At 41.0% G+C, this 23,335-nt stretch overlaps 2 protein-coding genes across 3 annotated transcripts; one reads left to right on the top strand and one right to left on the bottom strand.

The window, feature by feature from the left end:
- The first annotated feature begins 11,839 nt into the window (after positions 1-11,839).
- Positions 11,840-13,955, top strand: LOC110172783 (keratin, type I cytoskeletal 13-like). 2 transcript variants are annotated; one of them, XM_055165532.1, is made up of 9 exons: positions 11,849-12,061; positions 12,182-12,310; positions 12,560-12,642; positions 12,737-12,893; positions 12,992-13,153; positions 13,292-13,417; positions 13,533-13,753; positions 13,797-13,820; positions 13,865-13,955. In XM_055165532.1, the coding sequence occupies exons 1-9, from the start codon at positions 12,020-12,022 to the stop codon at positions 13,953-13,955; spliced, it is 1,035 nt and encodes a 344-aa protein (XP_055021507.1). In that variant the 5' UTR covers positions 11,849-12,019. The 2 variants fall into 2 exon arrangements, with proteins under 2 accessions (XP_020794376.2, XP_055021507.1); XM_020938717.2 differs by lacking the exon at positions 13,797-13,820 and having other exon boundaries at positions 11,840-12,061.
- A 4,489-nt stretch (positions 13,956-18,444) lies between these two features.
- On the bottom strand, positions 18,445-20,327 carry LOC110172784 (keratin, type I cytoskeletal 13-like). The gene is made up of 7 exons (XM_020938718.2): positions 20,142-20,327; positions 19,892-20,020; positions 19,559-19,641; positions 19,307-19,463; positions 19,047-19,208; positions 18,782-18,907; positions 18,445-18,666 (listed from the first exon to the last, which is right to left on the bottom strand). The coding sequence occupies exons 1-7, from the start codon at positions 20,181-20,183 to the stop codon at positions 18,445-18,447; spliced, it is 921 nt and encodes a 306-aa protein (XP_020794377.2). The 5' UTR covers positions 20,184-20,327.
- Between the last annotated feature and the right edge of the window lie 3,008 nt (positions 20,328-23,335).

Below are 23,335 nucleotides of genomic sequence, written 5' to 3'. Positions count from 1 at the left end.
AGTTTTAAATTTGTAGTGATAAAAGAGGGGGGGTGACGTGCCGACATCTGGGAGTGTTAGTTAAAAAACGAGCAACATTCTGAGCAGATGGAGGCGACAGGGCAGACGGAGAGGCCATGATGATATAAACACTGTTGGGCTTTTACTTCAAAACTGTAATGCGTCAAAGTAATTCGTTACATTACAATATTACTGTGTTTAAAATGTAAAATATTACACGACTATTGTGTTACTTTCAAGTTACTCTCATCGAAATAACTGTGCGAAGATACTGAACTTTTAGTGAACGGAGGACTGAACCAGGACTAAACCAGGTCTAAACCAGGATTAAACCTAAACCAGGTCTAAACCAGGATTAAACCAGGACTAAACCAGGTCTAAACCAGGATTAAACCAGGACTAAACCAGGACTAAACCAGGTCTAAACCAGGACTAAACCAGGTCTAAACCAGGATTAAACCAGGTCTAAACCAGGACTAAACCAGGTCTAAACCAGGACTGAACCAGAACTGAACCAGGACTGAACCGGGACTAAACCAGGACTAAACTAGGACTAAACCAGAGCTGAACCAGGACTGAACCGAGGACTGAACCAGGACTGAACTAGGTCTAAACCAGAACTGAACCAGGATTAAACCAGATCTAAACCAGGTCTAAACTAGGACTAAACCAGAGCTGAACCAGAGCTGAACCAGGACTGAACCGGGACTAAATCAGGACTAAACTAGGACTAAACCAGAGCTGAACCAGGACTAAACTAGAAAACAGAACCAGAGCTGAACCAGGACTGAACCGAGGACTGAACCAGGAGGACTGAACTAGGTCTAAACCAGAACTGAACCAGGATTAAACCATATCTAAACCAGGTCTAAACTGGGACTAAACCAGAGCTGAACCGGACTAAACCAGGACTAAACCAGGGCTAAACTAGAAAACAGAACCAGAGCTGAACCGAGGACTGAACCAGGAGGACTGAACCGAGGACTGAACCAGGACGGAACCAGGACTGAACTAGGTCTAAATTAGAACTGAACCAGGATTAAACCATATCTAAACCAAGTCTAAACCAGAACTGAACCAGAGCTGAACCAGGACTAAACCAGGACTAAATTAGAAAACAGAACCAGAGCTGAACCAGGACTGAACCGAGGACTGAATCAGGTCTAAATCAGCTTCGGGTGTTTTGTGGAGTGGGTAAGACATTGACATGCACTATTCTAGCACCAGCGACCTCTGCAAATACAAGGACTGGATGGAATATTTTAAAAAAGTGTCTCCACACGTCTCCAACACTCTGGCTCATTAGGAAATGACGTCTTATGACCAAAACTCCAGACTGTCCCTTCAAGGCGAAACAACAAAATGTATGTGAGAAACATGATTGATTGCTGCTCACAAAGACTTTTTTTGTTGTTCAGTCAAGTATTTAAGTACAGTGTTTATTACATTTACTGTCATTTGATGTCATTAGTGGCTTATTAAAATTTAAATAAAACAATAATAAATCTAAACTGTCAAAATGAAGCTGTGAGAATGGAAAATTTTACCTATAAATGAGTGCGTATACATGCACATCAATAACCCGGTTATGATCGGGTTTTTTGAGTATCCCGGTTTCTTGATGGTGCATGTATACGCAGTAACCCGGTTTCAGTAACCCGGTTATGGCAGTGTCCCGGTTATTAGAAACCGGGTTACTGTAGCTGGTTTATTCCGATAATAACCGGGATACTTGTGTCATGTAAACGCAGTACCCCGGTTACTGCAACATAAAGTTGAGTCGCATGCGTCCAAAAGACACTTTCCAGCCTTTCACCACAACAGTAGTCACATAAATAAATTGACCAACATAAATAAAGTGACCAAACGAGTGAAATTGTAAAATAAAGAGCTGCGCTAAACCTGCACACGTACAATCTGCACTCGTACGACCTGCACTCGTACGACCTGCACTCGTACGACTGCACTCGTACGACCTGCACTCGTAAGCTGCACTCGTGTGAAAAAAGCTAAAACATGAACTATCTCCTATACACTATACGCACGAAACACACTTACCATCATTAGCGCCTCTTCTGTCACAGAAATAACACACATAATCCACAGAGTCGTGTCATTTAGTCCAAAAGAAACTGATCGCATCAGCGGCGCAAGGAGCGAGTTGTTTTTATCACCGCTAACAGTTTATGCTAATTAGCCAAACGGTCTTAAGTTTCGTTTCTGTAAAACGTAAACAAATGTGATCACAGCTGAATTATCTGATCAAACGGGCTGATGTGGCTCTATAGTGTTTATGGTTTATATGTTGTAAAGTTGAGTTTATTTATGCAGAAGATTTTAATGAAGAATCTGCACAGTGGATTGTGGGAGATCTCGTAGCTCCTTAACTTCTTATGCTAAAGGAGCTCACGGTTTGTATTTTTCCTGGTTTATGAAATTGATTTAAGTTAATTTTTGCACCTGCGCATTTGTAAGATCAAGAAACCGGGATACTCCATTTGATCATGTATACGCGGATATGAGTGTCCCGGTTTCTCAGTGCGCATGTAAACGCAGTAACACGAATACTGACATAACCGGGGTATGGCTAATAACCGGGTTACTTATGTGCATGTATACGCACTCAATGTGGAAAAAATAGCGATAAATCCAGCATTCTGTCCTCCTCACAGCACTGACACTTGGGTTAGATTGTAAACTAGTGTTGGTGAAGCCGTTTTACTTGTTTCAGTGTCTTCCTGCAGTGGGATAATCGTACCACTGGAACCATCACTTCAAAAACCTGCATTTTTAACAGAACTGCATTTACAAATGTCTCTCTGCTCCTGTGTACAATCATTGGGAACAGAGCCCCACTCATCTGAACACGTCTCACATACCTGCACGTCTGTGGCCGCGCTGTGCTGTTCGTGCTTTGTGCCTATCGCAGCTCCACACGGGGTAATAGCCTCGTGGGGCTGGGGGATTTGGGTGCTCCTCCAGGTCGCCCATCAAAGGGTGCTGTCTCCTGGGTTTGATCTGCACTATTAAGTTGCTCTGGATCACTGGGTACATGATCTGTCAACTGTCTGGACACGCCTTCTAAATCACTGTTTTTCTTTCTTTATGTTTACCGCTTTCTACTTTTCACATTCATACAGGAGACATCAAACATACGATGCAAGATATATGGAAAGGAAAAGATAGCAAAATAGCACAACAAATGTTTTTTCTAACATTGAAAAAAATATATATATTACAAAAAAAAGTTATTAAAGTTTAATTTTTGTTTAGTACATTCCACACATCGTCTTTCTTTAATCGTTTTGATGCTTTCAGTGAGAATCTAGAATGTAAATCAGGGGTCTCAAACTCAAATTACCTGGGGGCCACATTAGATAAAGTCTGAGTGAGGCTGGGCCGCACTGAGTATTCGATAAATAGCAGTTGCATGGAAAAAAAAAAAAAAGAGAAAGAGAAAGAACAACACGCAACACACTTTCTTAATCTTAAATAACAGTTCAGAACGTGAAAATGTATTCAGAACATAAGTTTACAGTTTAAATTTATGTTCTGAATACATTTTCATGTATAGGTGAGCTTTCATGAAGCATGAGTGAAAGACGATGTAGTTACTACATCATCTTTGATAGTTACTACATCGTCTTTCACTCACGCTTCTCGTATTTCAAACATGGATGGAAGACGCTTGTTTTTGCCTCGTACTTTTTGCTAACATGTTGCCAAGCCTCTGGAATAGATCACTGCAGTTTTGTGGTGCTTGTATATTGATGGGACAACTGTGTTTGCCGCTGAGGGAGCGTGGATTTCGGCGACGCACAGGTGGAGCTTGGTCATCGTGTTGCCAGCAAATTACGCACTGAGTGTTGAGCAGGTAAACACACTGTCAGTGTCTTTTTATTTCTTATTACCCCCTCCAATAAAGGTCCCATACTTATGAACAGGGGAATTCTGTGCCTCCTCTGTGCTCGGATACTGTGATTGTGGGAGCGTAAAGTGAAGTGCGCACACGCACGCCGTATGTGCACGTGTACTTGTATTAACAGATCCACTTAGACTCGTTGCTTCACAACTGCTCTAAGTTGAGTGTTGGGATGTAAACTGCGTTAATAATCTGTTGTTGTGAATCTGGGCACCGATTGCAGCTTCATCTGTCATTATTCTTTGGAATTAAGTGGAGGGCCACAAAAAAATCCTTCCGAAGGCTGCAGTTGGCCCCCGGGCCGCGAGTCTGAGACCCCTGCCATAAATAGTCATGAAAATAAAGAACCAAAGAGTGACCAAACTTTTTACTGATAGGAAGGGAAGATGGATCATCAAAGTGTCATTGGTGAGGAGGTAAGGAGTGAATGTTTACCCTTTTAATCCAATGTGTAAATTGGTTTTATCTTACCTGGGCTCAGAGCCATGTGATAAATGTACCGGATCAGTGAAACTATAAAATAATAATAATACTAAAAAACAAAACAAAATATTTCTTATGGTAACGTTTACACTGAAACGAGTCACCGTATTTGAAACAATCTGCGTCCAGACATGTCGCTTCTGTGTCCGTAATTAAAGCCTTCCCTGTCCACATAGTAACACGAAACCGTCTGAAACGCGACGCTCACGTTGTCTCGACATCACAATGTTACGCGGGCGGTAAAAACAAGGAAGGGGAGCACTATGTCTGAAGTTGCTGCAGCCGATTTCAAGCCGAGGAAGATGGCAAGTGTCTTTTCCTGGACCGAAGACGAGGTTCACTTGTTACTGAACGTAACACTGGATTTTAAGACGAGCATGGTGACTCAGTGGAATCTGTGCAAATAGTTCTAGCTATGGTTGTTTAAACACTTTTCCGCAATAGCATCACATGACCTATGTCACGAACACAACAAATCAGGAAGGCGCAAGTCGCAGTGATGTAGTCCAATAAGGATGAAACTAGAGCTCCTACCTCAGCGTATCAATGTTTTCAGGCGTCCACACAGTGCCCGATCAGATCTCAGATGAATTCGTGGGAACTGGCGGCACCAAATCGCTCTGTCTCGGGAGCCATTTTCCATCAGATTAGTGAGGACATACACTGCATCCGCAACTAAAATGACTCTAATATGTATTAGTGTGGATGGGGCCTAAATGTAACCAGTATTCTTACTATTTACATGTGGAAGCAGAGTCAGCCTTGTGTAGTACTGTGTTCAAGCCTCTGGGTATTAAGCTCTAGCACTTTATCTGACAATGATGTCGTTCTGTCTGATCCAAATGTCTCATCATCGCTCTAGACCAGGGGTGTCCAAACTTTTTAAATCAAGGGCCACATATCTAAACACAGACAAAGCAGAGGGCCAATCAAGGGCCGTAGACTGGTGCTCAATAAAGAGAATAGATGAAATATGTGCACGTTTAGCACGTTAGAATGAGCCATCAGATTTTATTCCTGCTAAGATCCTTAAAACTACACACTAAATTTTAAATATGAACTTTATCAAGGTAGATTTTCAAAACACTTGCAGCAAAAAGTATTTTTTTTTATTGATGCAATGTAATTTGGGCCAATTCACCTGAACGTCTGAGGGCCAAGAAAAATTTGTCTCAGGGCCGCATTTGGCCCCCAGGCCATAGTTTGGACATGCCTGCTCTAGGGAATAGATTTTTTTTTTTGTAACAATGTTTTTATTTCGTTTTATACATCATAAAAGCACAACCACACAATCTATCAGTCATGTACATAAAAACAAACAAAAGAAACAAACAAATGAACAAACAAACAAACAAAAAAACTATTACAGATCAACCTAACAGTTAGAAAACCAAGTTACAGCCATCCATACATTCTTTTTTCCCAACCCAAATATAAATAAACATAAACATATATCTATCTATATATATATATATATATATATAGATATATATGCACTCCATAAAATGTATACATATATAAATACATAGGCAATTGATTTTTAAAATATAACATATTAATAAATATAATTCAACCAGTGATAATTTGTAGTTTTCATGTAAATAATCAGGAGGTCCAGACAAAGTATTACTTACAAACTCCAAAGAGCACAAACCCTCTGCCAGCACACCCCTATACATCAATTTAAAGAACAAATGCTGCCAGTTCACTGGACATGTCCTCAGTACTGATTTGAGACCTGGGTCCTGTCCTAACCTCATCTGTGCAGTTTGTGTGTAATCACACTCACTGCTGTCATCAGGGCCGGGCCTTTCATCCAGCACTCTCCCACATGGACTACACCCCTCCCCCGCCCCCGAACCCTGCTCTTTACGTATAGAGAGACTCATTACTGCCTCTTTTTACGGTCTTGTGTGATTGAATGTTTCTAACAAGCACAGTTTCAGTCCAGCTTTAGTCTCCAACACACACGAGCAGCTCAAAACACTACGAGTAAAGTAAACACATGAAAAGTTTACTGTATAACTTTTCTGATCAGGTGTCTGCAGCCTTATTGGCAGTGTTGGGAAGGTTACTTTTAAAATGTATTCCCCTACAGATTACAGATTACGTACCTCAAAATGTAGTTTGTAACGTAATCCATTAAATTACTTAAAGTGAGTAACGTAATCTGAATATTTTGGATTACATGATTTGCTGTAGAGAAGCAAAGACTAGGAAATCTTCACATAAGATGTTTTGTCTGTTAAAAGAAAATGAAAAGCCCAGACTTTACTGAACCAAATTAACAATATTATTGATAGAAGAAGAGGAAACACGGTCCATGCAGCATGATTTAGTCCTGTTAAATCCTGTTTTAGACCTCGTTTAGACCTGGTTTTGTCCTGGTTTAGTCCTGGTTTAGACCTGGTTTAGACCTGGTTTAGACCTGGTTTTGTCCTGGTTTAGACCTGGTTTAGACCTGGTTTAGCAGATGGTTTAGTGGAATGGTTTAGACTGGGAAAAAAACAAAAAAAGGGGATATAGCCCGACATGTGAAAACAGGAAAATACCACCATGTAATCCATTATTTCAACAAAGTAACTGTAATCCAATTACCACTCACTGAAACAGTAACTGTAACTGAATACAGTTACTCATAATTTGTACTCTGATTACATAACTCCGGTACATGTAATCTGTTACTCCCCAACACTGCTTATTGGTTCTTCGTACTGTGAACTATTCCAGACAAAGTAATAACAGCAGACAGACCCTCCACCTTCGGTCCTTTAATCACAGACCACACACACTTTTCCTTCGTTTTGCAAATGACATTATGTAATTTTTAGATCACGTTCTAACTAAGTGTGGTTAAGAATTGTTCTTTATGGCAAAAAGTGTGTACAATTTGACAACATAAGCCCAAACTAAGTCTAAATCATTAAAGGGGGAATGTTTTGTAAAATAGACTTTTAAGAGGTGTTCTGAACAATGCAACATGATACTCAAACATGCAAAAATGAATACTGTAGTAAATGTAATAATAATTTGCTGCCTGTTAAATACCATTATGAAGAAGCAGGAACTGTGAAGTCAATAGTTATTAAGCCTCTTTGGATCAATATCGCTGTGTATAGTGAACAGAATGTAAAATACTAATCTATGCTTGTACTAACAGTTTGATATTAAACACCAGTCCTCTTTAATTCAATGGAAAAGTTTTGTAAGATCTAGATTAAAAAGAAAAAAAAAAAAACAGGTGTTAAAACTGGTCTTTCAACTGGGTCAGGGGCTCACTCTCTCTCGGTACTTGTCGTTCAGGTTTTACTCCTTTCTCCTTTGCTTTAAATGACCCAGTGGGCGGATTCAGCGAGCGAGAGTCTAACATACCTGGCAATGTAAATGTTTTAAGACCCAGAAGAAAGAAACTTGGAATTCAAAATATGTTCTCGCTTTTCAAATAAATGTCCTTTTGATCAGATTTATTACAAGAACCACTGCAATAACTGTGTGGAATCTTTATATGACCGTGACTCAGCTTTTACATAAGTGATAATGTCGCTTCTTCACAGTTAAAATGTATTCTTATATTTTACGAAAACAGCAGGTCCAACAGCTCTGGAAAAGGTTACATTTTGTGGCTATTCCGGGTTTTCAACTTTTTTGAGCTTTTAACCATGTTATAGTTGTTTCCCCGTCTCCTTTACCTTCTCAGAGTTGTATTTGGAGTGTTTTGTGCATTTGAGGTTTGAGCAATTGTTAATCATTTTTTTCAAGGCGCCATAAAGCTGACCAATCCCTGTTTTCACCGCCACTGGTATACGCCCACTGCTCTGTGCTTACTTCATTCTTCAATTATATTTTCTTAATTGGTGATACACGCAGGATTCGACAGCCTTGTGTAATCATTTTGTTACAAATGAAAAAAAAAAAATCCTTTGCACACCATTGTGATCTGCAGCTGTCCATAGGAGGTGTCAACAGCCACGCGACTCTTTGTTGTGATGACGTTTATGGTGACGTCAGCTCCCACTGGGCACCACAGTTTTCATGGAAGTCAGCCAACTTATTTCTTTTATTAAATCATTTTAGACAAATATTCTGATTTAAAATTATAACATAATGATCCGCAGGTATCATAGACACAAGCACAATATGTCTTCTTTAAGTTTTATTTGTCTTTTTCTGAATACAATTTCACTTAAAACAAGATTTGCCAATATAGAATAAGTGTATTTAATCTTATTTTTAAGTTTGTCTCCTCATTTCAAGTGAGAAAATGCTTGTCTTTTCTTAACCTAGTAAAAAATACAAGTACATTTTTGTTTTAAGAAATAAATGTAAATGTTTTAAGACCCAGAAGAAAGAAACTTGGAATTCAAAATATGTTAGTGCTTTTCAAATAAATGTCCTTTTGATCAGATTTATTACAAGAACCACTGCAATAACTGTGTGGAATCTTTATATGACCGTGACTCAGCTTTTACATAAGTGATAATGTCGCTTCTTCACAGTTAAAATGTATTCTTATATTTTACGAAAACAGCAGGTCCAACAGCTCTGGAAAAGGTTACATTTTGTGGCTATTCCGGGTTTTCAACTTTTTAGAGCTTTTAACCATGTTATAGTTGTTTCCCCGTCTCCTTTACCTTCTCAGAGTTGTATTTGGAGTGTTTTGTGCATTTGAGATTTGAGCAATTGTTAATCATTTTTTTCAAGGCGCCATAAAGCTGACCAATCCCTGTTTTCACCGCCACTGGTATACGCCCACTGCTCTGTGCTTACTTCATTCTTCAATTATATTTTCTTAATTGGTGATACAGCCTTGTGTAATCATTTTGTTACAAATGAAAAAAAAATAATCCTTTGCACACCATTGTGATCTGCAGCTGTCCATAGGAGGTGTCAACAGCCACGCGACTCTTTGTTGTGATGACGTTTATGGTGACGTCAGCTCCCACTGGGCACCACAGTTTTCATGGAAGTCAGCCAACTTATTTCTTTGATTAAATCATTTTAGACGAATATTCTGATTTAAAATTATAACATAATGATCCACAGGTATCACAGATTATAATTATATAACAAACACAAGCACAATATGTCTTCTTTAAGTTTTATTTGTCTTGTTTTGAATACAATTTCACTTAAAACAAGATTTACCTATATAATCCTAATCTTATTTTTAAGTGCAGTTACATTTGTCTCTTCATTTCAAGTGAGAAAATGCTTGTTTTTCCTTAAAGGTTGTATAGAGGATTTTCCAAGGAACGAGAAATCCAGCGACTGTTTGTCCTTTTTCAAATGTTGCGCATGCGTGAAACCACCCCCCTCCCCTACAGCTCCTACGTAGAAATGCCTCCTCCCTCCTCCTCTTTACGCCAGAAACAGGTTTGTTTACAGCCGGTGAGCTGCACATGACTTGTAAACAACTAACTACAGTGTTGGTTAGGCAAGACGGAGAAGTGAGGAGCGGGGTGAGCGGGTGTGCGGACATTTCGTTCGCGGACGAGAAGTGAGGAGAAGGAAGAAGAGCGGAGCAGGGAGAGAGGAGAGAGGAGCGGTGCGTGGAGATTCTGTGCCCGGAGAAGTGAGGAGCAGGGGGAAGAGCGGAACGGGCAGCGGGGACAGGAGCAGGAAAGGGGTGCAGAGAAGGTTGCGCGGAGATTCCGTGCGAATGAACTAGCTACAACACGCAGCAGCAAGCGGACTCTTTCTTTGCCTTGAAAATTAAGTTTTCAGACATAGGATATCACTTTCGTGTCCTGAAAAACATTAGTGTAGCTCTTGGAAATAAAGTACGTTTTCATAATAAGCAGAAGTGACCTGTCCAGGAGTAATTTGGCGACCAGTGCGTCAGTCTTTAGACCCTGCGTCTGCTTCAGTCGCGCCATCGCTGGAATGAATGAATGAACTGCTCCTGGATTCTTGTCGCCATTGCAACAAACTTTGTGCGAACTGCGAGGAAGATATAGGTCAAAAAAAGAACTGTTGCGTTGGTGGAGTAAACAGCGTCTGTGCGTCTTGCGTCTGTGGACTGCGTGACAGACGTACGTAAACCACGTACCGGCGGCGCGCAGGCAAGTCAGTTACGCTAGAAACGTAGGGAGATTGATTGACAGCCTGTCAGCTCACAGATAACGAGGCAGTGTCGTTATCTATTGGCAAATGTTTAGCCCCACCACGTCCAGAGTTGATGAATTTTTATTCTCTTTTTTTTGGTCATCATAATTACAAGGCTACTGCACCTCTATAATCTATCACTGACAACTTGAAACAAAACAAAAAATCCTCCATACAACCTTTAACCTAGTAAAAAAAAATGCAAGTACATTTTGTTTTAAAAAAGAAATATAAATTCTACTTTATTCAAACTTCTCTTCACTTATAAACTAAAAAAAGACATAAAGTTTTTATCAGTTGCCCCACTTTAACTTCAGCTGTTGCTCTGATTGGTGAGAGCAGGTAACTTGCTCTCAATAATCATAATAATAGTAAAGTGTCAGGGGGGAGTAGCACACCGGCAGTTTAAGCAGCTGCAATTGGAAACAGATTTTCAGAACCTGTATTTTCAGGTATAATACAACAGGCCTCACATGTGAAAGCCATGGTATTTCAAAAAAGATTCAAGAACTAAAAAAGAGGAATGATCAATAAAAGCACAATGTTAAAATAAATATGATATTATTTGATCAACTGACTATTCTTTAGGCTTTATTTTAGGATTATGATTTATTAATTCTAATACAAGTTCTGCCACTTTTTTACAACTGAACTATTTCTCTCTACATTGGTCTTAACATAAAAATAATAAAATGTTGTTTGTATGTAAGTGTATAATGGGGATGTTAATCAATTATCTAAAAAAATAATAATAATAAAATCTGTCAGTGAAGTTTTGTTGACAAGGTTTGCAGTGTATCGACTCATAATGTTGATTAAATATACAGTTAGTGCAATGCAAAAGCCTGTAATCTGTAATATATTTGATTAAAGATTGTAATTTATTATGCCACAATTAATTTATACTGAATTAACCAGTTTAACCGTGCGCAAAATGCATAATTGTAGTTTAAGTGATTTCAGTTCTTCCTAAAAATGCAGAGTATGCGTCTGTCTCTCACTACAAACCGCTACATAAAACTAATTCACACTTTCAACAAATCATTCATTTTAGGAGGATTTTTAAATGTCAACTCTTGCTCTCACAAACCAGTCTGGCGACTACTGACGACCCAGACTAGTGCCTCTGGCTTTTGGGTGTTGATTGATGCTGTCAGTGTGGTCAAACAGGACATGTGGGTGTGGCCTCCAGCCTGCAGGGGGAGTAGAGGGGGATATAAGCCCAGTGTGTGTCTGGCTTTGGCACAGTCCTCCTCGAGCTCTGATCTTCGCTGATCTCTTCAGGTCTCCAGAAATCTCACTATGCTCTCCAGAAGCTCCTTCAGCTCTACCTCCACACGCGGCACCTCCCTGGGGTCTGGCCTCCGCACTGTGGGGCGCTCCTCTGGTAGTGTCTATGGAGGAGCAGGAGGGGCAGGTGTGCGCGTCTCCAAATCCAGCTCCGGAGCTCTGGGCGCTGGATTCGATCTGAGCGATGCTGTGGATGTGACCGTCAACGAGAAGGCCACCATGCAGAACCTGAACGACCGCCTGGCCACATACCTCGACAAGGTACAATGTTATATTTTATATCAGCTCATTTGATTTATTCATGAGTAGCAGTATTATTTGTGATTGTAAAAAAGTACTTTGATTTATACAGTTATTTGATGAGGTGTTATCTTCTCACAGGTGCGCAGTCTGGAGAAGGCCAACGCTGATCTGGAGATGAAGATCAGGAAATACCTTGAGAACAGGACCAGCATTCACCTCCACGACAGCTCCGCCCACACAGCCACCATCGTCGGCCTGCAGGACAAGGTACACTTCACCTTCCACAAACTAATTCTATTGACACATATTTACAGCCCCTTTAGAACAGGACAGGCCTGGTGAGCACTGGGGCTTAGATCAGAATCACATTTAGACCCAGAAGTTTTTAGAAATGATTTAATATTAACCCTAACCAGAGCAAATGAGCAGTAGCAGTAAAACAAGCAGAGGCAGCACCAGGAGCAGCACAGCTCTATTCATTTTGTGTCCCTCTAAACACAATTTGTACTTTTTCAGATTGGTGATGCTGCTCGTGTGAATGCTGCTCTGTACTTGGCTGTGGACAACGCCAAACTGGCCGCTGACGACTTCAAAGTCAAGTGAGTAACATTACAGTCAATTTTCATATCAGGAGAAAATACTCTATATTATTATACTATAAGTTGATTAATGTTCATATGTTGGCTGTTGTAGGTTTGAGAACGAGTTTGCCATGCATCAGTCGGTGGAGGCAGACATCGCAGGGCTGAAGAAAGTCCTGGATGGGTTGACTCTGGCTCGCTCGGATCTGGAGATGCAGGTGGAGGGTCTGAAGGACGATCTCATCTACATGAAGAGGCAGCATGAGGAGGTGAGATCTTCAGTCTTTTCTTTTTAATTCACACAGCATTATTTGTGTGGATGGATTAGATTAAATATTTCACTAAACTTTTATTTGTGTCCATGCAGGACCTGCTGGCTCTGCGTGCTAGCATGGGAGGATCAGTGAATGTGGAGGTGGACGCTGCTCCTCAGCAGGACCTCAGCGTTGTCATGGCTGGAATCAGAGAACACTACGAGAGCGTCACCGACAAGAACCGCAGAGACCTGGAGGCCTGGTTCCAGGCCAAGGTGAATACTTCAACCACACTTTACATTAAACATCTTTATAGGTGAAATATGGTTTGTTTGGGAATGTTAAATTCTTCAGGCAACACATTTAGACAATTTGAGTGAATAAATGAAGTTCAAAGTGTTTCTCTCGTGCAGAGCGTTGAGCTGACCAAAGACGTGGCCGTGAGCACAGAGACCCTGAAGACCAGCCGCTCCGAGATTTCTGAACTGCGCCGCACCCTGAGCACACTGGAGATCAAACTGCAGGCTCAGCTCAGTAAGGTATGAAAGAGGACCAGACTCCCACTCAAAGACACGACAGAAAGTTGTTAGCATTAGCACTAAGTTGTTAGCGTTAGCCGCCATGTCTAACTCAGGTCCCAACTCTTGTTTGTAGAAAGGAGCTCTGGAGGTGAACCTGGCTGAAGTGAACAGCCGCTACGCCATGATGCTGGCCAGCTTCCAGCAGCAGGTGACATCACTGGAGGAGCAACTGAGCGCGCTCAGAGCCGATCTGGCCAATCAGACGGAGCAGTACAAATTGCTGCTGGACATTAAGACCAGACTGGAGATGGAGATCGCAGAGTACCGCCGTCTGCTGGATGGAGATATGGAGAAGTGAGTTTTGTTTTCTCCAAAACACTTTCGGTTTTATATGTAGATGTAACAACACAAAGGAAAGTCAGTGTCCTGTAGACGGTGATTCTAATTCTTTCTGTGTTTCTTCAGGCAATCTCTCACCACCAAAACCACCACCACCACCAAAGTCATAACCATTGTCCAGGAAGTGGATGAACATGGAAACATCATTTCTGCTTAGATTAAGTAACATCACCTCAGCCAATCAGAGCTCATGAAACAAGAGGGCTGTGTCCAATCAGAAGTCAAGAAACATCAGAGGACCAGAGTGCAATGATCAATAAAAATAATAAAACTAAAGATTGAAATTGTGTAATAATTTCAAGAGTCAAAATAATTGAAATATATCAGTTTATTGTGTTGTTGTTTTTAAACTAAGTGCCATCATTGAGAGTCAGAGTCATGTTAGCCTTGTCTCTCTGGTTGGTTGGATGGATCTAGTCCTCCCTGTTATTACTGCAACACTCAGCTCACAGTAAAAGGTCCCAGGTTTGCATGTTCTCTCTATGACTGGTTCAGATCCAGTATTGTTTCCCCCATAAATCTAACTAATTCAAAACTAAATTTCACTATTGATGTTTAGCTTTGGAAAATGACATGAAAGCGTAAAGACAAATATACAATGCAATTTTTCAATGCCAAACCACAAAACAATACTCGTCAATTAATTGTTTCCATGCACTCGAGTATCCAGATTATGAGCCTTATCCTGGTCATGACAGTATTCTGGATTTGCAGTTTACATATTCCTGTATACATGCACAATCAGAGCATCCTGGATATTTAGAGTGATAACTATGGCAACTATGGTAAGGCTTTTAGCGTGTTTCTAACAAAAAAGCGACGGGGTAAAAAGATATATTTTAAATAAGAAGGCAAGGCAGGGCAAGTTCATTTGGATAGCACAATTCACACAGAAAGTCATTCAAAGTGCTTTACAGAATAAGAAATATATTGAAATCACAATACAAACAAATCAAAACATAAATAATAATCATAAAATTAAAATTAGAGAGAGACATTAAATGAGAGAGAAGAGTACAGAATGAAAATCTTTCAGTCATATGCACAGCAAGAACATCAGACTATGTGTAATATTGTCATAGTGTCAGTAAAAATCCACAGTGACAGTTTAGTCTTCTTACAGGTGTAATAAAATATTTTAAAAGCCCTGGTAGAAGACTGAGTCGTTTTGGGAAAATTGCTTCTACCTTTTTTGTTACTTTAGTTCACACATACTCAGTACAGCATCTGTGTTGAGAAATTAAGGCCCTGACCACAACTAGTACGTATTCGAGTCGTTTTCATTGCGGATGCAGTGTTCGTCCACACTAATCCGATGGAATATGGCTCCAGAGACGGAATGATCTGGTGCCGCCAGCTCCCAGGAATTAATCTGAGTACAGATCTGATCCAGCACTGTGTGGACGCCTGAAGACGCCTGATACGCTGACGTAGGTCTATGCACCGTGAAGTAACTCAGAACTATAACATAACATATAGATAGAACATATATCCATTCATATATATGATCTATGCGTATGACCTGCAGATGTATAATCTCTGAAAAGTTTAACATGAACCACTGAGTGTTCAATATGAGAGAACACTCATATTCAACTGAGTCCGACAGAAGCTGAACCGCATTAGCGCACAATAGCGAGCTGTTTTTTGAGTGCTTAAGTTTATGCAAATTAGCCATGCAGTTTTAAGTTTCGTTTCTGTAAAACATAAACAAATACCTGGAAAGTTGTGTGGATAGGGAAGGCTTGCGGACACAGAAACGACATGTCTGGACTCAAATCGTTTCCAATATGGTGATTCGTTTCAGCGTAAACGTTGTCTTAGATACTGTGGTTTGCAGTCGCAGTATTCTGATTTATCAACTCATTCTTCTTCAGCACTATGAGAATAACCCAGTGAGAGTATCCTGGTTTCTTACAACGGGGATACTGGCTTTTCCAGGACACTGTGTTTACATGGACACTGATAAACCAGGATACTCAAGCACAGGGGTGCTCAATACGTCGATTGCGATCTACCAGTCGATCGCCAAGGTCGTGTGGGTAGATCGCCGTGTCTCGTCTCTGACTCGCGTTTGGACTCGGTCTTGTCTCTCACTCAAGGTCTGACACTCAACAAGTGCGATCATATTTCATTACGGCCGCTGCTGTTGGTAATAAACTTGTAGCGGGTGCAGGAGCGTGTGGGGCGTCTCAGTGCAGCCTGTGCGCTCATTTGAAACCCGCGGAGACTCTACGGCGCATCACAAACACACACGCTCCCTATGCACGGCTCGTCTGCAACAGCGTGTGCCCTCGTGTACCAGCGTGCATCACAGGGCAGGTTCAACTTCCTCAACATCCTACCTGTCCATCTGCCTCACGTCAGCACGCCGCCCCTCGCCTTTTCACGCTCTCGCTCCTTCCTGCGTACAGCGAACACAAGCCCCTCCCACAGTGCGGCTGATTAGAAGAGCAAGACCAAACGTGAAGCAAAAACGAGTCTAAATTTGTGTTACAGTGTTGGCACAAAGCAGGTCTACAGCATAGAGCGGATCTACAGAACAGACCTACTGCCACATTTGGCTGAAGTTTGTCTAACAAAAGTGCACAAATGCATCTGTGTTTGTCACGATGTGCGTTTGGTTTGGTAAATGTGCAGAGGCTGGTAAATATCACTGCAAAACCAGAAAAGAATGTAACTCCAGTTTGGAACTTTAAAAAACAGGTTTAAAAATCTTCCTTAACTTTTTCTCAGTTTTGTGTAAAGTGCCAGAGGAAGTTCTCTTAAAAAAGGGGTTCTCAAACTGTGGGTGAGGGTCCAAAAAGGGGTACAGAGTGTTTCAGTGCAGTTTGCTTGGCTTTGTATTAGGTAGATCATTATGACTTGGTCATTTTGTAAGTAGCTCACATGCTGAAAAAGTGTGAGCACCTCTGCTCAAGCACATGTAAAAACACTCACTGAGTATGTATACATGCACATCAGTATCCCGGTTACTATCGGAATATACCAACTACAGTATCCCAATTTCTCATAACTGAGATACTGTGTATACATGCGCTATGACAAAACCAAGATACTCAAAAAACCTGATCATAACTGGGATACCGATGTGCATGTAAACGCACTCACTGAATTCCCATTTGCCCACATGAAACTATAGTCTCATTTTGAAATTGTATGTTGACTATTAAAAAAATACAGCTTTAAAATAATTGCAAGATAATCAATAATGAATAAATGAATCAATAATTAACAAAATACCGCCGTGTCATTGTAAGTTAGAATTGGTCACTTTCATAAAAAAAAAAAAAAAAAAAAAACTTTAATACACTTCTAGATGTTATGCCTTAACATCTGAACGCACTCCATCTCCAAATTGAGTATTATTTAAACACGGTAAATCCCCATTGTAATCTCATCATAAAATGTTTGATAGCTTGAGAACCAGCCTCTTTATTACGGCGTATACGCTCTTATGTGACGCTCAGGGCTGTTTTTGTCTCATTTTGTCACTCATGCCCAAAGCAGGTAGCGCTGAACTGGACGTAACCTCATATTAGGAGCCATTAGAATCAGCTTTATTACAACATATGAACATTATGGGAACCCTTCGAGGTACATTTCCAGGGACACTTTTCTTCTCTCGCATTTCTTAATATAATGAACTAATATTTGTGGGACATAAAAAGTGTTAGCGGCAGATGAGAATTTGAGGTGGTGGTGAAACAGGGTCAGATATTTCCTCAGGTCACTGTTACGAAGAATATTGGATGGTGTCATGAAAATTATCTCCCACACCAACAAGAAGAACAAAAAAAAAACAACTTTGCCCGGCTTTCCTTAAAGAAAACTGTCTGTTCCACCTTGTGATGTCATGTAGTAATACAGGAAATGCTCCATTGTGTTTTTTCAACTCCATACACCTTTGCTAGAATAATTTAGATACTTTCAGCCCTGGAATTGCCAATCACTACTGAACTAAAGGTTAAATGAGCTTAAATAAACTTGAAAACTACAGCTCCATGACATCACAAGGTGGAACAGAGCATTTTGAGCTTCGTAGATGTAGACAGACTAATAATAAAAGATTACTCAAACATGTGTGAATGAAACAAAACACAACTCTGGGTATGTTTTTGAGGAGGTAACAGCATTATAACTTGACTTAAAGCTCAGAGGAGTCAATTTTGTGTCATATATGACCTTTGTTACACTTCAGTTATCGTCAAAACTACTCCAAAACCTTTTTCTTGGTTTAAAGCTAATTGTATTTTTCCACTCACACAGTCAATTTAACGTAATGACAAATCGCAAAAGCTTATGTTATGATTTTTATTAAACATTGGCTGGCACATCAGTTAAAATTTGACCTCGGAAGATGAAACCCTCCAGTGTTTCCTGGCTTCTGATTGGACACAGCCCTCTTGTTTCATGAGCTCTGATTGGCTGAGGTGATGTTACTTAATCTAACCAGAAATGATGTTTCCATGTTCATCCACTTCCTGGACAATGGTTATGACTTTGGTGGTGGTGGTGGTTTTGGTGGTGAGAGATTGCCTGAAGAAACACAGAAAGAATTAGAATCACCGTCTACAGGACACTGACTTTCCTTTGTGTTGTTACATCTACATATAAAACCGAAAGTGTTTTGGAGAAAACAAAACTCACTTCTCCATATCTCCATCCAGCAGACGGCGGTACTCTGCGATCTCCATCTCCAGTCTGGTCTTAATGTCCAGCAGCAATTTGTACTGCTCCGTCTGATTGGCCAGATCGGCTCTGAGCGCGCTCAGTTGCTCCAGTGATGTCACCTGCTGCTGGAAGCTGGCCAGCATCATGGCGTAGCGGCTGTTCACTTCAGCCAGGTTCACCTCCAGAGCTCCTTTCTACAAACAAGAGTTGGGACCTGAGTTAGACATGGCGGCTAACGCTAACAACTTAGTGCTAATGCTAACAACTTTCTGTCGTGTCTTTGAGTGGGAGTCTGGTCCTCTTTCATACCTTACTGAGCTGAGCCTGCAGTTTGATCTCCAGTGTGCTCAGGGTGCGGCGCAGTTCAGAAATCTCGGAGCGACTGGTCTTCAGGGTCTCTGTGCTCACGGCCACGTCTTTGGTCAGCTCAACGCTCTGCACGAGAGAAACACTTTGAACTTCATTTTATTCACTCAAATTGTCTAAATGTGTTGCCTGAAGAATTTAACATTCCCAAACAAACCATATTTCACCTATAAAGATGTTTAATGTAAAGTGTGGTAGAAGTATTCACCTTGGCCTGGAACCAGGCCTCCAGGTCTCTGCGGTTCTTGTCGGTGACGCTCTCGTAGTGTTCTCTGATTCCAGCCATGACAACGCTGAGGTCCTGCTGAGGAGCAGCGTCCACCTCCACATTCACTGATCCTCCCATGCTAGCACGCAGAGCCAGCAGGTCCTGCATGGACACAAATAAAAGTTTAGTGAAATATTTAATCTAATCCATCCACACAAATAATGCTGTGTGAATTAAAAAGAAAAGACTGAAGATCTCACCTCCTCATGCTGCCTCTTCATGTAGATGAGGTCATTCTTCAGACCCTCCACCTGCATCTCCAGATCCGAGCGAGCCAGACCCAGGTCGTCCAGGACTTTCTTCAGCCCTGCGATGTCTGCCTCCACCGACTGACGCATGGCAAACTCGTTCTCAAACCTACAACAGCCAACATATGAACATTAATCAACTTATAGTATAATAATATAGAGTATATTTCTCCTGATATGAAAATTGACTTTAATGTTACTCACTTGACTTTGAAGTCGTCAGCGGCCAGTTTGGCGTTGTCCACAGCCAAGTACAGAGCAGCATTCACACGAGCAGCATCACCAATCTGAAAAAAGTACAAATTGTGTTTAGAGGGACACAAAATGAATAGAGCTGTGCTGCTCCTGGTGCTGCCTCTGCTTGTTTTACTGCTACTGCTCATTTGCTCTGGTTAGGGTTAATATTAAATCATTTCTAAAAACTTCTGGGTCTAAATGTGATTCTGATCTAAGCCCCAGTGCTCACCAGGCCTGTCCTGTTCTAAAGGGGCTGTAAATATGTGTCAATAGAATTAGTTTGTGGAAGGTGAAGTGTACCTTGTCCTGCAGGCCGACGATGGTGGCTGTGTGGGCGGAGCTGTCGTGGAGGTGAATGCTGGTCCTGTTCTCAAGGTATTTCCTGATCTTCATCTCCAGATCAGCGTTGGCCTTCTCCAGACTGCGCACCTGTGAGAATATAACACCACATCAAATAACTGTATAAATCAAAGTACTTTTGTACAATCACAAATAATACTGCTACTCATGAATAAATCAAATGAGCTGATATAAAAATATAACATTGTACCTTGTCGAGGTATGTGGCCAGGCGGTCGTTCAGGTTCTGCATGGTGGCCTTCTCGTTGACGGTCACATCCACAGCATCGCTCAGATCGAATCCAGCGCCCAGAGCTCCGGAGCTGGATTTGGAGACGCGCACACCTGCCCCTCCTGCTCCTCCATAGACACTACCAGAGGAGCGCCCCACAGTGCGGAGGCCAGACCCCAGGGAGGTGCCGCGTGTGGAGGTAGAGCTGAAGGAGCTTCTGGAGAGCATAGTGAGAGACCTGTGGAGATCAGCGAAGATCAGAGCTCGAGGAGGACTGTGCCAAAGCCAGACACACACTGAGCTTATATCCCCCTCTACTCCCCCTGCAGGCTGGAGGCCACACCCACATGTCCTGTTTGACCACATTGACAGCATCAATCCCCACCCAAAAGTCAGAGGCACTAGTCTGGGCCTTCAGTCATCACCAAACAGGTTTTTGAGAGCAAGAGTTGACATTTAGAGAAGTCCCTCAAAATAAGTGAAATTGTTGACATTTGACAGCAAGAATGTGTTTAATGCCTTGGTTGTTGATGAGGGGAGTGTACAAAACAGATGGTCACATAGCTTACATTTTTAGCAACACCCTTGCACTTAACTAATATTGCATCACCAACATTATGGGCTTATGTCAGAAACAGGCCCCCAAAGTTTTAAATGTAATCTGCATCATCTGTACCACGATCCTAGATAATAACACACTACAGATTTGTTATCACGTGGTTTGGCAATATTCTAAGACTGTTGCTTTTTCAATTCAAAACTAGTGACACGGTGGCTGAATGGCGAGCACTCAGGTTTCACAGCAAGAAGGTTCTGGGTTTGATCCCCCTGGTCGCCCAGGCCTTTCTTTGTGTTCTCTATGTGTCTGGATGGGTTTCTCCTGGGCACTCCAGTTTACGAAAGACATGCACCATAGGCAGGTAAAAATCATCCAGCTAAGGTAGTCCTGACTAAGCCTAGCAGCAAGCTCTAGGAGAAGGCATGTGATGGCCGCTGCTCCTGAAAGGATGGGTGAAATGCAGAGGACAATTTCCCATGCGGAGACAATAAAGTACTACAAAACTAAACTAAACTAAATATACTACTGGTCAAATGTTTTAGAACACCCACATTTTTCCAGTTTCCAGTTGCAATTCAAGTCGTGCAAGTCCAATGAAGAGCTTGAAATGGAACAAAGTTAAAAACTGAACAGCCAGAGGTTAAAAAAGATAAAAGGTAACAAAACACAAGTCCAAGCTCTGCCAAAACTACCTCAGGAAAACAGAACAAGATAGTAAACTTGAAAACATGGAGTGTCCAGCACAGTCTCCAGACTTAAACCCCATCGAACTGGACAGAAGAGTGAAAGCCAAGCAACCTACAAGTGCCACACAACTTCTGCAACAGACTTGAGAAGAACTTTCTGAAGAATATTTGATTTCTATTGTAAAAAGAACGAGCCACGAGTGCGTTCAGCTGTTATATCTGCCAAAGGTGGACACTTTCATGAATCAAATGTTTAGAATACGTTTTGGTCAACAATAAACAGTAAAAAAAAATGGAAAAAAACGTGGTGTTCTAAAACTTTTGAACGATAATGTATATTGAAAAGCCAAATGTTCTCAAAATGGAGCCACTGACAGGACTTTGAAACCCTCAGTAACAGGATCAGGCTCCTGATTTCTGAATATGTGCTCACTCAGTATCATCAGGAGGTTAGTGCTCCCCCTGCAGGTAGAGTTGGAGACGTTGAGCTGGAGCCAAGCTGGGAGTAAACCTGTCACCATAATTATTACATTTACTTATTGTTGAATAAATAATATCTGGAACAGTTTTTTGGGCTCAGTATTCATCATGTGTTAAATTATTTGCATTTGTGGGTGTAGAATTTAAAAAAATAATTCTGGACTGCAATAAGAGTCGAAGTGTAGAGACACAGTTTCACTTATTAAAGGTTTTAATTTATCATCATTAATCATACTGTCATTTCTCACCAGATCTCCCCACTGGCATGTGTATTTTGTATGTACTTTGAGAGATAAGTTTTTCCCAGAGGCAGAAATGTCTTTTGTCATCCTCTAAATCACAGGTGTCAAACATAAGGCCCGGGGGCCAGATCCGGCCCTCCAAGACCTTTAATATGGCCCTTGGGTGATTTTCTACTAAAATATTTTAATTATATTTTCTATTAAAATATTGGTAATTTTCTGCGGTGCTTAGCATATCAGCATCTCCAGCGCCTCTGTACGTGGCCCCTCCCACCAGAGCAGCACAAATGAAGACTTGTCTCTTTCCAAACGCTCTTAAAGGACGATCGTTTTGACTGTCGACCGTGACACCCTCATCAGAAAAATGTCAAAAATGAGAAAAGTGGACGTTGAGTGCAGGATTTTCCAAGAAAAATTTACTTATTCCTGTTTGCATACAAGTTAATGTTAAAACTTTGTGTTTAAATTGAATTTTTCTTAAAGTTTCAGGTTGTTCATAATATTATAATATTATAATAAGAAAGAGTTCATCAATTAAAAAAGATTTCTGTAATAGATTTGCATTTCTCTGCACAAATATTTGAACTTATTGTTATTTTTGGGGTTTATATGACATGAGTTTTCTGATCCGGCCCCTTTGGATCAAAGTCGGTTGGATACGGCCCCCGGACCAAAATGAGTTTGACACCCCTGCTCTAAATGTAACACGTTCTGTGCCTGAAGTACACTGCATTTTTGAAAATGATCTAAAGTGAAATTCCTGAACGGTTTGTTTGTCATATTCCAATAATTAACGTTTCTTTGTGGTTTCCAAACCTGTCGGGGAAGTTATAGCCTCTCCCTCTCCGTGTCCGCCTACTGGGTCATTTCAAAGAGAAGAGCGAAGTGAACATCAAACATCAAACCTGAGTAACAAGTACCTGTCTCACTCCAGCTCTACTCTTATGTAAATTGACTTTCTTTTACCATGATAAATATTTCCTAATCAGTCACATTTCTCTCACCTTAGACTGACACAGTTTAGTGCTTTGTTCATTGATTCTGCAGGAATCCGCCGTGTTTTTAAGTCCTCTCCGATATCTTTGTCTTTTTTCTTTTTCCCTTGTAAGTCTTTGTGTTCTAGTGCCTGATTGTCTAATCCACCTGTCAATCATGCTCATCTCAGCATTGAAGAAGTGTATATTTTGATCCCAGGTTACTTTACAA

This window comes from Boleophthalmus pectinirostris, unplaced genomic scaffold (genome assembly GCF_026225935.1).
Source record: "Boleophthalmus pectinirostris isolate CB_2022bp ecotype Guang Dong unplaced genomic scaffold, ASM2622593v1 HiC_scaffold_8, whole genome shotgun sequence".
In the NCBI taxonomy this organism is placed as follows: Eukaryota; Metazoa; Chordata; class Actinopteri; order Gobiiformes; family Gobiidae; genus Boleophthalmus; species Boleophthalmus pectinirostris.
This window is presented reverse-complemented; position numbering and strand designations above follow the sequence as displayed.